The sequence below is a fragment of the Artibeus jamaicensis genome, unplaced genomic scaffold (genome assembly GCF_021234435.1).
Source record: "Artibeus jamaicensis isolate MK-2021 breed Jamaican fruit bat unplaced genomic scaffold, CSHL_Jam_final contig_484, whole genome shotgun sequence".
In the NCBI taxonomy this organism is placed as follows: domain Eukaryota; kingdom Metazoa; phylum Chordata; class Mammalia; order Chiroptera; family Phyllostomidae; genus Artibeus; species Artibeus jamaicensis.
In genome coordinates, this window is record NW_026521859.1 from 11,023,225 (window position 1) to 11,038,339 (window position 15,115).

At 50.6% G+C, this 15,115-nt stretch overlaps 1 protein-coding gene across 1 annotated transcript; it reads right to left on the reverse strand.

The window, feature by feature from the left end:
* Positions 1-28: 28 nt before the first annotated feature.
* On the reverse strand, positions 29-13,678 carry RSPH9 (radial spoke head component 9). Its single transcript, XM_037153977.2, has 5 exons — positions 13,435-13,678; positions 10,902-11,067; positions 7,824-7,953; positions 7,212-7,358; positions 29-563 (listed from the first exon to the last, which is right to left on the reverse strand). Exons 1-5 carry the CDS (start codon positions 13,659-13,661, stop codon positions 403-405), a joined length of 831 nt encoding a protein of 276 aa, XP_037009872.2. The 5' UTR covers positions 13,662-13,678; the 3' UTR covers positions 29-402.
* Positions 13,679-15,115: the final 1,437 nt, after the last annotated feature.

Sequence of the window (15,115 nt, forward strand, 5' to 3'; positions counted from 1 at the left end):
TCCAGCCAGTTACTGAGCATTGAGCCACTAAACCGAAGGGATTTCATGGGCCAGACAGGTTACCATCGTCCATTTAGTCTTAGGCCTAAGGGCTACGGGGCGGGTGGGGGGGTAGAGATGGGCTGCCTGGCCCCCATATGACTTAATCTGAGTCTAGGAGCTGCCTTCCTCAGAGGGCTCCTGGCTGTCACCTTCCACAGCCATTTCCACCCTCCATTCATTCTTGTTAGCACATTCTGATCTTCTGCCACTTGCTTTAGTGCTGTGGTGTCCTCAGAGCCTGGACACCAGATGGAGGTGGAGATGAGGGGAAGAGGCAGGATAGAACAAACAGACCAGCTTCACTGAAATGTATGAAAATAATTTTATGCTCTACATAAAAAGTTCCTGGGCTGGCCTCTCCTACAGCATGAAAGGCAAGTCTATGTTCTTCTCACCGGTGCCCACGTAGATATAGCCACAGTTCTTGGTGCCAGGGGTGTGGTAGAAGGTGAGGCCTGGCCAGAGCAGACTGCGCAGCACCACCAGGGCATTGCCCCTCTCCATCTGGATGCTCCAGGACCCTGGGGGGCAAGTGAGGCCTGAGTGCTGCAGAGCCACAGCTCTGCCCCATGTGCAGAGGCCCTGGCTCCTTGGGCAGCCAGGCCCAGGTGCTGAGGTTCCGTTGGGAAAAAGGAAGACAGTTTAATTATCCCAGCGCTTTACTCCTCCTGATTGCCTTTTAGCCATTTCACTGTTCATTAAAACCACTTCCAGAGGGAGGGCAAAGGAAATGAAAAGAGGTGAAACTCAAACGAGTGCGTTTTGTTCCTGTCAGCAAGTCTAGTTAAAGGTTGAGTGGGGGAGGAGGCCAAATCCACAGGAGTTGGGGCCAGGCTTGGGGGACTCCAGTCTCACCCTCTACTAGGTGTAATCACCAGTGACTTCAGTCCTAGTGTAGTGTACCCCTACTTGCTGTTTTGCTATCTCTTCCCCAGCCCCAGAATCCTCTGTTCCTGAGATAGATTAGACCTGACCAGGGGCTCATATAGGAGTTTGGTCGTTCCAGGCCTCCCAGCTCAATAGCCCTGTCTGGCCACTGGCGGTGTGGGAGCCATCCTTGGCAGGAGGAGACCCAGGCGACAACTAATGAGCCATTGTCTGTCCTAAGTCCTGCCCTGGTTTTTGCTCCCCAGACAGGAGCAGCCCAGCCCAGGGCTAAGTTGTGCAGCCATTAGGACTTGGCGGGAAGGACCTGATCCATCTCCAGAACTGAGGGAGGGAGCCGATGTGTGGGAGGAAGGAGCCTGGGAAAATCGCCTCTGGATGCAGATCTGGAGCTTCTATTCCCCTGCGCACCAAGGCCCCTCCCGGGTCCAGCCACAGTTCTGTTCCAGGCCCTTCCAGAAAGGCAAATCCTTTGAAGGTTTTGGTGTTGGACCAGCCAGTGATGCACTGAGAGCTGTGCTGAGACCTTCATCAGCTGCCAGCTCAGCCCGGCTGCTTGGCTCCTGCCACCCCAGCTTCCCACAGGCCTCCTTCAACCGTGGCCCACCCTGTTCACTCCACAACCAGCAGCCTCACAGCTCAGTCTCCACCCAGCAGGGGCCACCCTACATCCCAGAGACCTGACCACCAGGAACCCCTGACCCTGATGGCAGCTCAGCCCTGCTGAGGGTACTGTCACCTGCCCAAATCAAAGCCAGAGCTTTCTGATGCATGTAGGTCAGCTGGCCCTGCCTGCTCAGAAAGAGGTTGGCTTGGAGCCACCACAGCACTGTGCGGTGGCCTGCACCAAGTGTCACTGCCTGTGCATGAGATGATGAGGTGTAAGCTACAGTGTGAGCTTGATTCTACTCTCTTAGGAACCACACACTGCTGGCCAGACAGCATCAAGAAGGGTGTCCTGGGTTACCAGAGTTCTGACAGTTAACTGCCCAGGAGGGTGGGGGCTGCTTTCCTGGTCAAAGAAGAATATCCTCCCTGGCTCCTACAGTTTTCTCTGGACGCTCAAAGTCCTCCATCTGCTCTCAGAGGCCTAAGGCCCTAGCCTGTTGCTTTCCTCATTCCAAAAAATACCCAGGGATAATGGCAATGGGTATGCAGAACAAAGTATTCACAGTATGCTGCATTCAGCCTTTGGCCAGAAGCACAGACCCAGGAAGGTACATCTTGCATCCCCTAGTCGCATCCTCCACCACCACCCCAGCCACCACGGCATCATCTGGGGGCAGCCCCCACTGCCTTGGGAGCTGTGTCACAGTCCCCTTGAACTGAGAAAGGTTAGGCTTTGCCTCCTCTGCCCACCATGGGGAGCAGCTTGCAACCTGCCTATGCTACATGCTTTCGTGGAGTCCTCCAACCTAAACCACTTGTCGTTTCACTGTTAGCATCTTGGCACATCCTGGGCAAGGGCCGGGCCCTGACCTTCCCTTACACCAGCCTGCCCTCTTAGGGGTTGGCCACCTCTTTCCTGTAGCAGGGGAGGGGCCCAGGCTTATCAACAGGGGCTATCCCCCATCCCTCCACCACAGAGCAAGGAGAAACTGACAGGGATGTAGAGAAATACAATGACCCCGTGGGGCAGGAGGGTGGCAGTGCCAAGCAGGCAGAAGGGTGCTGGCCGAGTATGGAAGTGGCATGTGAGGGGCCAGCCAGCCAGCAACACTGCCTCCCTCCCGCCCTCGCATTCCTGTCACACTCCTGTCCTCTCCTTGTTCCTGGCTCAGCTGGTTGCCCAGGAAACACACAGACTCTCAACGTGCCAGGAGTCACGTAGTGTCTACCTGGGAAGCCAGGCACTTACTGTCACCTTCACCCACTTATCTTACTGCAACTGCTGGAAAGGCCGGACCCAGCCAGCTGCTTCTGCCTCTGCCTGTAGGATTCCAGGAGAAGCAGCCCCTTGTGGCCCTGGTGTTTCAGTTCACAGCCCAGCCCCTCCTTAGACCTCCCCTCCTGCCCCCTGGCACCCATTCTCTTCTGCAAGCTCTGTTTTTTGAGGCAGTTGCGTGGAACAAGCTGGTAACCAGGAACAGGGCCTATTTTAATCAGTAAGTCCTGGGTGTCCAGATCCTCGGGGTCTCCCCACTTTGCTAGTGTGGAAACATCAGGCTAGACTATGCTTCTCCTAATTACATTCATCTGCCCTCCGAGAAGAATGGCAGCAAAGCCCTGAGATTCAGTTTGAGGGGGACAGTGGGCAAGGCTGGGGATCAGGGCTGTCCAGGGCAGCAGATTGCTTAAATCCTTTCAGACCAGCACTGTACAACTTGTTATACATAAAAGTGGCATGGGTTCCTTAAAATGGCCGCTCCCGCCACACCAGGGCCACAAGGCATGGTCAAGTCCCATACAGGTTGAAGGACACGACGATAGAATGCCTGATTGGTAAGGTCAGCCACCCCCCCACCAAGTCCAAAAGGCCAAGCACCTGTCAGCCAGGCTTCCAAGGGACTGGGTAGGAAGAGCCACCTGCATACACCCCCAAAAAGAAGGCTGGTTGAGGGTACCATGTCCCCCCCACCCCCTGCCACTCTCCAATGCTCCTGTGTCTCCCCACTCCCCCACCCCCTCACCCACATCTCTTGTATCCCTCTTACCCTTAACCCTTCCCCAACCACCACTACCACCACTTTTTAAAGGCTGCTTTCCAAGCAGGCAGGTCCCTCACTGCCCTCTGCTGCCTGAAACTAGGCATTGCTGCTGAGAGCTCTTGCACTGGAGCCCCAGCAGCCCAGGACCTGGCTGGTCCCCACAGTTCCTTAGTGGAGCAAGGGAAGGAGCCCTGCCTCCATCTTTCTGCTCTGCTTCCCTTGCTGCTCCTCCTGCCCCAAGACACAATGACTTCATTGGTGAAGCAACTTCTATCTTACGTTTCCACTTTTTCATTCACTTTTGATCTTCCCAAACCTCTGTGAGGCAAGGACGGTGCCTGTCTTGTTCACAAAGATATCCCCAGCGCTTGGCACATAATAGCTGCTCCGTGGTTAAGGAGGATGCAATGGCAGAATACTATCTAGAAATCTGGCCTCCTGACCTGGTGTTCCTTCTTTCCTGGCTGCAGTCCAAGCTCAGAGGACTTTTAGCTGTTTCCTGGCATGCACCAAGAGGATGGTTCTGCCACCAAACTACGCACCCACAAAAATTCTACAGACCCCAGAGCATGGCAGGACAGCTCAGGAGGGCATCCGTGGCCCCAGGCTAGCCCAGGCTCAAGCTGCTGATCTCCTGACCTACCTCCCTGGGCCTAGAGCAAGAGTCCCAGGGGCAGGGCCAACCTATACCATACCTGCTCAGGGGTGACATGAAGTCCCCTGAACAACTGCCTCAGACCTGGAAAGTAAATCATAATTTTAGCAGAAAATCCCACCCCACCAAATTCCACTTGCTAAATTTCACCCTGCCAGCCAGTGCTGGTGTCCCAGGGAATTAACTCTTCCTTGGGATTCCTAGGCCCCCTTAGCAGCCTAGCCCATTCTGGCTGCTCTCCCAGTCTCCCAGTCTCCCAGTCACTCGTCCTGCTCTTTAACTGGCAGATAAGGAAGGGAGTCTGGGAGCTAAATCAGTGTCTGCTCTCTCTGACCACACCTCCATCCCTGGGCCATGGCCCCCACCAAGCCATCACAAGAAAAAACTGGGCCTGACTTCTGAAGGCTTTCTGGTGGCAGCTCTGGGATAAAGGGAGCTGAAGGCCCAGAAGCTGTGAGGTTTCCCGAGGTCAGGCCAAGAGCATCCCTCACCTCCCCACCCCCCAGACACACAGGAGATGCCAGGAGCCCTTAACTCCCAAGCCTCCAGCACCAAGGACAAAGCCACAGGCTGGAGTGGACTGAAATGTCAGACTACCAGCTGGCCCTTCAGCCCTGAGGCCCACCATTAGGCGGAATGTCCAGGGCCTCCAGCCACTGCTACTCACCCATCTCCCAGAACCTGTATCTCCCAGGGGCCTGATAATATAAATTCACTTGCTGTATGGACATATCAGGGTGGCCCCAGCATCCTTTAGAAAGACCCCCAATGCTTCATATCCTACACCCCCTGCTGCAGGAAGAGGCAGCTGCCTCCAGCGTTCCCTTTACCCCAGGTGGCAAGGCACACAGGACTAATGGGATTCTCATAGGAAGACTTTGCTGGACCCCCGAAGCCCATCTAGCTGGTTTTAGTTTTGGCTGCAAAGGCCCTAGCACCCACCTTGTCCCTCCCACCACACAAAGAATAAGGCTCCAAGAGTGGGAGACGCTCTTGTGTTAGGACCCCCAATTATCCAACAGTGTAGAAAAAGCCTCATCCACTGGCCCCGGAGCATCTAGCTACAGGTGAGAGGGTTTTCTAGCTCGCCTTGAGGGTGGAGCTGCTGCCCCCAGATAGAGGTATTAAGAGTACTTTTCTCCCCCGACCCCTCAGCCCCTGACACTGGGTCCCACCATCACAACACTCCTGGCTCCTTTATCAACCCCCAAGGATGTACGGCTGGGAACACAGAGCTGGAGGAGATAACTGGAGTCTGGAAAGTTTGTCTCCTAGGTGAGAAATGCCCCAACCCCTATAAACCTTTATCTCCCCCAACAGGTCCAGAAGCCCACCTCAATGCTCAGGGGGGCTTGCCTTGAGTGCCCCCATGTGGCCAAGACCAGAGTAGCCATTCCTTGCTGGCAGCCCTGATCTTGGGACCCACTCACTGCCTGGCCCCTGGCACACTGCAGTAGTCATGAAATGGCATCCAGACCCCTGGCTAGTCCCTTCTCTATCCCTCCATGCACCACTACCTTATTATCACAGGCCTCTTCACAAGCCACCAGAAGCTCCTACTGCCTTGATCTAGGTAGGCCTTCTACCCTTGGCCCTCTAGGCCTTCTTAGGCCCGCCTGACCCACCTCTAAGGCCTTTTTGTCATGCAAAATATATCAATAATAATTATTAATTTTTATGAGTTCTTATTTTGTGTTAGACACTGTTAGAAGCATTTCGTATATGTGTTAACTCTTAATTGTCATACTGACCCAATGAGGTAGAAAATATCATCATTCCCCTTTTAGAAATGAGGGAAATTGAGGCACAAGACAGTTGAGGTGCTTGCCCAAGTCGCACAGCTAGCAAGGGGCAGATTCAGAATCCCAGTCCAGGCTGTGTAACTTCAGAGTCCTCGCCTTAACCATGAACGCCATCCCACCTCCATCCAGAGTTCCATTGCAACTGGGAGGCTCATCTGTTCCTCAGAAGTGTGGCCTCTAGTGGTCCTGCCATTCCCATTGTCCACTTAAAAAGAACCACCATCTATCTGACAGAGCCCTGGAGTCAAATGCTCTAACACTTACTGTGCCCTTGGGTTTAACTCGGAGTCTGTTTCTTCATCTATAAAATGGGGATAATAACAGTATCTACCTCTTAGGTTGGCTGTGAATATTAAAATGAGATAAGTTACAGAAAAGGCTGAGTAAAGTGCCTAGCACAAAATAAGCAGTGCCACTGTTTTGTGAGTTCTTACGATTATCATTTATCATTATCATTGCCATCATCAACAACAGATCCCTCCAGTTCTCAGAAACACCAAATATGAGGAGAGAAAGAGACGGGGATTGAGTCAGTATCTTGGGTCCACCCCACATTGCCCAGAGCCTGGCACCTGTCCTGGGGCACAGCATCCAAACAAGAGCATCTTCCCAGAATATATTCCCTACTGAAGCTCAAGGGAAGGAAAAATGCAGTCTCTGTGACCCCACTGCCCAAGGGATGTGCCTGGGTCAGGTGGGCCCTGAAGCATAGGAAGGCCTCTGAAGCTGTTTTAAGATTTAAAAATCCCCCACACATAGCATGAAGCAAATATACAGAACTCATATCCTTAGCAGGTGCTTTGCTATTCAGTCCGTCAGCACCCACTTACTGAGCACCAGCTATGGGCCAAGCACTGGATCTAACCCAAGACTAACAGAGATGGATGTATACCTCTATTCAAGATTAATATGAAAATCAAGAGAGACACTGAGAGACTTCCTGTCTCCGAAAGCATATGGAAGACAATCCTTCCTTTTGTCTGTAAACATTTACTAACTGTTTACTGTGAGCTGAAACTTGTATTGGCCTCTGGGGTGGCCCCACCCTCAAGGACTCACACTAAACCACCATCTCCCACCCAGGCCCTTGGTTCCCTTTGCAGAGGAAAATGGCAGGTACATGGCCCACTGCTTTGGCCTGGGGGCAGATCCAGTGTCCTCAAAGTAATAGGCTATTACCTTTGGGGATGTCATTCTCCAGAGAATCCATGAAGTCCAATGAGGGGTCTAGGTCAGCCTTCTCAAGCAAGGTCTTATTCTTCAGGTCAATAGGCTCCCTGAAGTGGAAGTAGGAGCTGAGCTTCTTGGCTTCGGACACAGACAGTCCTAAAAAAAGGCAGTGGGTAGGAAGGGAGCCTTTTCCTATTTTTACTTCCTCTGTGCATGGGGACCACATGGAGGGGCTTGCAAATGACTAAGTCTACTGACAGAGAACTGAAGGGTGAAAAGGGAATAGTGTTCCTTCAGCCCAAATGTGACCTAGATCCTGCAGTGAAGAAAGACCAAGGAGGAAGGTGGGAAAAGGCAGGGAGGCCAGACCCACACAGAGCCCTGAGACCCAGGTGGCCAAATGCTCTCCCACCCTCAGGCAGAAGAGTGAGGGTCCAGGGACTGGGTAACCCATGCCAAACACCAATGCCAGGTCATTGGACACATCCTCCCAGTTGATGTGATTATTGTGACTTCTTTGCTGAGGAAGTAGGCAGGTTCTCCCAGACTCCCAGATGTGCATCTGACTGTGTTCAGGAGGAGATACCCTCCTGCCCATGAGAGAGGCCCCAGAGAACACACCTTCAAAGGTCCGATTGACATGGATGGGTCCAAAAGGGGTCTTGAAGAGGGCACCTCGGGGGATAATAGCCACAGCCTTGTCAATCTGGTCGATGATGGACACCAAGCGGGTCTCTTCCTTGATCCTGACCTGAGGAGACAGTAGACCAGCGTTCCTGCAGGGGTGCTGTGCCCACTCCCCCCTGGTGCAGGGCCCTCTGCATAACCATCTGACCTGGGTTACCAGAGTGTGGATGCCAGGTCCATGGAAAATCACACTGGCCAGCCCTCCCTTTCTGCCTATCAAAATTTCTTTTTTTAAATTGGTAATACATACTGGTGGTACAATATTTAAAAGAACAAAAAAAAAAAAGAAAGTGGTCTCTCTCACCCCATCCCTTGTCCCTCAATTGCCCTCACTGGGGGCGACCACAGTTAAGGGTTTTTTATGCACCCTTCCAGAAACATACCATCCTATCATCATATATAAATGTTGCTTATTTTGCCTTTTGAAAATATAAAAGCAATCATGCTCACTGTAAACTATTTGGGTAATCAGAAATATTTTATAACATACCTAAGAGAATTAAAACCATTCATAATCCCACCTCCTAAAGATTATCACTAATAACATTTTGGTATACTTCTTTCTATCCTTTTTTTAACACATGTATTTAAAACACAATTAGAGTCACAGTTTAAATAGTTTTTTAAAGATTTTATTTATTCATTTTTAGAAAGGGAAGAAGAGAGGGAGATGAACATCAATGTGCTAGAGATGCATTGATCAGCTGCCTCTCGCAAGCCCCCAGCTGCAGACCCAGCTTGCACCCAGAATGTGCCCTGACTTCAGGGCACTGGAGCCACACCAGCAGAGCATATAATTTCACATTCTATTCTTTGATTTAACATTATTTCCTGAGCATCAGTCTGTACTGTAACATTTTTGTGCAGATGAAATGTGGTTACAATCAATATCAAGGGCAACCCTCAACAATAGGACTTCATAGATATTTTGGGAAAAAGCAGCACTTGACAAGGGAACACATCACCAGGGACCCCCAGAGTCACTCAGCCACCTATTTCCTATGGGCTATTAGCTGGGACTATTTACAAAGGGGGATATGGAAACTAATATTTAATAAGTATCTGGGCCAAGGGTTTTAAATGTCACCTCATTTACTCTGCACAAGCCTGAGGAGTAAATGTAATTACCCCAATTTACGGAAAATAAAACCTAGGGTTGTCTGACAGGAGGGCATGGGTGCTGAGGCATCACAAACTTGGACCCAGACTTTTGGATTCAAAACTTGGGCTCCTTTTTGACCTAGCTTTCCATTCCAGGAATTGATCATTCAGATAGCCCGCACACACTGCAAATGATGTATGTACAAGGTCACTCATTGTGGCACCGTTTGTCAGAGCTAAACCTTGGAAACCTCTATTTCCATGGAGGAGACACACCGGTTATCTCATTCCTCAAAAGAAACTTCGCAGGCAAGAAGGGGCTGGAAAGAAGTATGCGAAGTTATGAAAAGCAAGGACCTACAACCAGGATTAACTCTTCTAGCAAAGCTTTCATTTAGAATGGAAGAGCAGATAAAGTGCGTCCCAGATAAGGTCAAGTTAAAGGAGTTCATCATCACCAAGCCCTTATTATATGAAATGTTAAAGGGACTTATCTAAGAAAAAGAAGGTAAAAAATATGAACAGTAAAATGACAACAAACTCACAAATATCAACAACTCAATCTAAAAAATAAAAACAAAACAAACTAAGCAAACAACCAGAATAGAAACAGATCACAGATAAGGAGATCTTTTGGAGGGTTATGAGCTGGGAGGAGACGGGGTGGGGGGGGGGGGATGGTGCAGGGATCAAGTAGCATAATTTGTAGGAACAAAATAGACAGGTGGATTTTGAGAATACTGTAGGCAGTGCGTGCCAGCCTGTGAACCACAGGGTCACTGGTCCAATTCCTGGTCAGAGCACATGCCTGGGTTGCAGGCCAGGTCCCCAGTAGGAGGTGCACAAGAGGCAACCACATATTGATGTTCCCCTCTCTTCCTCCTTCCCTTCCCCTCTCTAAAAATAAATAAAATCTAAAAAAAAACAAAAAAAGGAAATGAAGAAGCCAAAGAACTTACACGCACACCCATGGACATGATAAGAGGGGTAACTGCTGGAGGGAAGGGGTGTACCAGGAGGAAAGGGGCAAAGGGAGAAACAACTGGGACAAGCATAACAGCATAATCAAAAAGACATACTTAAAAAACAACAACAAAAAGACAGTGGTTAAATTATGGTGCATTCATACGACAGTAAAGAGTGGGGAGGCTCTTTAAGGCACTGATGTAGAAAGATCTCGCCAATATTAGGTTAAAAATGCGGGGTGCAGAACTGTGTATATAACATGCTGCCACTGCTTTTTGTTTTGCTCTTGCGATAAAAAGAGTATGTAAAAGGTAAGGTGTTTACTTGGGTCTGTATTTGCTAAAATGTCTCTGGAAACAGAGCTTCTATTACTTAAATGTGAATTCCGAATCCCCTGGGAATGTGCTCAAATGCAGATCCTGGCGCCCTTCCTCCTTCCCACTCCCCACCCCTGCCTGCCCTTCCTCCTTCCCACTCCCCACCCCTGCCTGCCGTTATTCTGCACTTCTGTCTCCCAGGGCATGGTGATGCCTCTGATCCAGGCTGCTCTTTGAGGAGCAAGATTTGGACACATACACTCAAAATGGTGACATTAGTCCCCCAGGAATAGGACCTGGATGACTAGAAGACAGAGATGGGAGGGGCACTTTACTATACTCCTTTTTGTACCTTTGAATTTTGAACCATGTGTATGTGTTATCTAGGAAAACAAAAATTGATACAAAAATGTTAAGAGCCTGTACCCAGGCCCTTACCCCACAGCTCAGCCCAGACCCCCTTCCCTGGCCCTGCTCCAGAGCCAGGCTGCACAAGCACTGCCCATCCACTCCCCACCCTGTTGCTCAGGAGCTGTTGTTACGTTGTTGTTGCCATAATTTCTATTGGGCTCGGTTTTGGAGAGCCCAGGCCCTCCTCCTCCAGACCCCTCCCCTCAGATTCACTCACCACTACTTCTTCTTCAAAGACTTTATCACCCTCGTTCACCTTCTGCATCTCGATGTGTTCATACTCATGTGAGGGGTCCCCCATGAAGCGGCCCTTCACCACTGACGTCTGCTCCACCATCTCCTCTGTGGCAGGGGGCAAGAGGCTCCACTCCATGCAGTTCACACTGTCAACAACATCCACAACCCCCCGGTTTCCAACGCCTGCTCTTGCTCAGGCTTCCGGGCCCCACCCCTTCTCCCAAGGGGCGAAACCCAAGAAACACTGCCCTAAATGCCTAATGGTGCGCCCACCCCCAAATGTGATGCAAATTCCATTTTATTTTTTAAAAGATCATAAAAAGTTTGTGTATGCCAAAATTCTGAGAGCCTTCCTTGATACCTGTAAGATTCCAGAGGAGTTCTGGAAGCTGAATTTTCCTCAGTTGCCGGTGCCTCTGCTTTGGAGGGCCCTTAATTTGTGCTCAGTCTGCCTACTGAGGCCACAGCAAGGCCACCCCCCCCCCCCATTTCTCAGGAAAGCCAGGCCCAGGCTCCAGGACCTCTCTTCCTATGAGTTCTCCAGGAGCACGAGCCAGCCCAGTCCCTTCTTTCTCATTTCCCACCAGGCGTGGACATACTCCCACTCCTCTCTGATCCACTCAGGACCTGTGTCCCCAGCCTGCTCTCTGCTCATCTTTCCTCCTTTCACTCTCTACTGCCTCATTCTCAACATAAAAACTTCTCAGCTTTCTAAAGCAACAGCCCTCAAATCCCTGCCCCTCTAGAAAATGCCCCTTTCCTGTCCCTCCCCTCTCTGCCTCAACTCTGAACAATAATCTGAGAATGATTTACTCTGTGGAACCCTCTCTCACTTTCACTCTTTGCCCAATGCAACATGGGTTTTGCCCATACCACCCCAAGAAACTGCTTAGGAGAAGATCATCCATGGGATGAACTAAAAGACAACAAATGCATTTCCATTCCTACTTCTTTTAGTATTTCCTTCTCCCTCCTCCAGTGCCTTTAGTATTTCCAGGGATCTAGACTCACCCCCCTTTTCTCTTCATAGTCTCACTCAACTGACTCCCAGAGCCCCAGCTACTAGTTGGTATCCAGAATCCAACCAACCATCTCTCACAACCTCCACTGCTTCCTCCCTGGGCCAAGCCACCATTTACTCTTGTTTGGAGGCTGCAATAGCCTCCACCTGGTCTCACCACTTCTGTACTCACTCGCCCTTCTGTCTTGTCCCCACCCAACTGCTACAACCTAAACCATATCATACTTCTGTGCAGAACCAACTTTGCATTCTTTTTTTTCTCCCTTTCTTTCCTTCTTTTTCTATCCTTTCTTTCTTTTTTTTGGGGGGGGGGGAGTATGTTTATTAAAACTGGGAACAGTGAAACAAGGATTGGCTAAGGATAGAAGCACCAGGAAAGCCCAGGTGGAGCTGCTTTGCTCCCTGAGAAGTCAGAGAAAAGGGGCCTTGGAGACAGGCTCAGGGGGTCAGCCTGGGATGAGCTGCTGCCACCCACTGCTCCCTTGGTTGCAAGTCTCATAGGAACCCTTAGAGATGAGATAAAAGTAAAGATGCATGCCAGTGGGGCAAGAAAGGCGTGGGCCTGTCTCTACAGGAAGAGTGCTGCACAACCTTTCACTGACTTCCCATAGAGCCAAGTCCTTACAATGCCCCACAAGGCAATAAATGCATGATTGTCTCCAGCCCTCTGACTTCAGGTCCTACAATGCCCCGGTCCTTCACCCCTCTCTAGCCATACTAGCCTGTATGAGGTTCCGCAAACACACTAAGCACACACCTGCTTCAGGGACTTTGCGTAGATAGATTAAGTGAAGTTTCCAACTTCCTGTGCTTAATGGGCTGCTTTGTAAAGTGTTGAGCTCCCCATCAACACTGGGGGTAGTCAAGAAGCAGCATGGTCGAGAACCATGCAGGTTCTCTATGGTAGTGTCCACGTAATTCCCCCCAGCTCAAAATCCCTTCTCTCCCATTCCACTTTCCTTCCATACTTCCTAGGGCGCCTCCTTCTCTAAGTCAACCACTCCACGGAGGATGCTCTGGACACGCTTCCGAACAGCACCACCACCTGGGGCTTCTAAAGTTTCTCCAAACCGAGCTCTTCGAAAAGCCAGACCCGCCCGCACCAGGCTTGCACCTGACTTCTGCTCCAGGTCTCCATTTTCCCGGAACTTTTACCTTCCTCCGCCTCCCTCCTCGGCCCAGATCCTTATAAACCCACTGGCCTCTAACTCTATTGCAACCCTTTGCCCCCCAAATTAAGAGGGCTCTCCCAGAGCCCCGCCCTCTGAGACCTCACCCACCCACTTCCCCGCCCACTTAAGCTGCATTTGGTTCTCAGGTCCTCGGCCTCGCTCCTCGCTCCTCGGAGGGTTTTCCCCATTTCCCCCTCAAATCCCTTCTCCACTAGGCCTAGCCCCTTTCGGTTCCTACCACGGGGAGGGTCCCCAAGCCTCCCCGTGGCTCTCCCTCCAGTGCCGCCCTGCAACCTCGGCTGCCCGGGCGCCGCCTCCACCTGTACAGTGTCTTGCGCGGTGCAAGTTGGTCCTCAATCAGGCCCTGCGCGATGTAGTAATCGGTGACCAGGCCAAGGATGCGGCCCCAGAAGAGCACCCGACTGTAGCGATAGTCGCGCTTAACCAGCAAGAGGGAAGTGAGCAGCGAAGCCCGACGGTCCGGGCTCAGGCCCTGCCCACTGCCCGACGCCAGCTCCAGAGACAGCAGGAGGCTCTCGGCGTCCATCTTGCCCGCCGGTCAGCTCAACGCTCACCCGGTTGCTACGTGAAGCCGTCTCCATGGAGACCCAAAGCTCCACCGTTTGCTCAGGCAGGAAGTAGGACTACACCCACCTGTGACTCCGCTTTTCCTGGAACACAGACAGCCCTAACTACCTCGGAGCTCTTACTAAAAGCTTGGACATACGCTAGCTCCCTCTCTCTTTCTCCCCCCCCCCCCGCCTCTTTCTTTCTCGAGTAGGTGACAGGATGTATTCAGTTGTCACGGCATCAGCGTAGTTTCCTCTAAAAAAGACAGGGTAGTCTACAGTGCGAGGTCGGAAGTCCCAACCCAGGCCAATTCTATAGATATTCTTGCCTTTCCTGAGTCCTTCCACGTAGTCTCCATTGAGTCCTTACTGTATATGCAATCGGGGCTTGGGAAGACACCACCACAGTGACAATAGCTATCGTATTTCACCTCAGGTATGCCCCTTCTTGGCCTCAGAATTATCTGTGAAGAAAACAATTTAAGATACTCTTGGTGCTAAGTCTAGGCATCTAAGACAATCCCCACCAAATACAGGTCTTACGTAATGGTCCATCCATTCCATTCTCTTTAGTCTTCAGGTGACTCTTTTTTTACCCCTTCCATAGTACTATCCCACCTAAGTGGCAAATGGAGACCGAGGCAATGGGCCAAGGCATAGGGTCACCTTGGAAAAAGGGGGTGTGAAAAGGTGTAGAAAAAGGGCGACATTTACAAACTGTACTTTCCCATCAACTACCACCTATTTACCTACCTGGATCCCACAGCTGTAGCTTTTAGGCCCAAATGGTAGCAATGTATGAAAGGGCAGAATCCCACTGGAACTGGAGCTCTTCACTCCATGGGCTAAAGACGGGCTACTTCACATCTGCCTCTGAAGTCCCCAGCCAAGGTCAAACATAGGTGCCTTAGCAAGCTTGTTGTCAGGGAAGGAGGTAGGATTTATCGTTAGTATTACATGATCTTTTAATTTTGGATTCCTTTGGAAAGGACTCATGAAATCAAAATGACCTGGGCCCCAATGCAAAACCAATAGAGAAATAAGTATCTAAATTACCCAGGTAATTCGTTTGTTTTGGTTGTCTAAATATATATTTTTTTAAAACGATTGTATTTATTTACTTTTGAGAGGGGATGGGAGGGAGAAAGAGAAGGAGAGAAACATCAATGTGTTGGTTGCCTCTCCCATGACTCCCACTGGGGACCTGGCCTGCAACCCAGGCATGTGCCCTGACTGGGAATCAAACTGGCGACCTCTTGCTTCACAATCTGGCACTCAGTCCACTGAACCACACCAACCAGGGCTAAATATTGTTTTTGAAGGCTTTTAAAAATCAGTATTTGAGGGAGCTGACATGTTTTAATGTGTCTTGCATCTCAAAACAATTTATAACTCCCTGTTCCAAACCCTCCCTTTAGTCAGACCCCTCACT

Coding starts and splice junctions, on each gene's coding strand:
- RSPH9 (XM_037153977.2), bottom strand. CDS start 13,661: ATGGACGCCGAGAGCCTCCTGCTGTCTCTGGAGCTGGCGTCGGGCAGT. Junction 7,359..7,823: donor TGTCAATCGGACCTTTGAAG/GTGTGTTCTCTG, acceptor GCCTTTTTTTAG/GACTGTCTGTGTCCGAAGCC. Junction 564..7,211: donor GGAGAATGACATCCCCAAAG/GTAATAGCCTAT, acceptor CTTGCCCCCCAG/GGTCCTGGAGCATCCAGATG.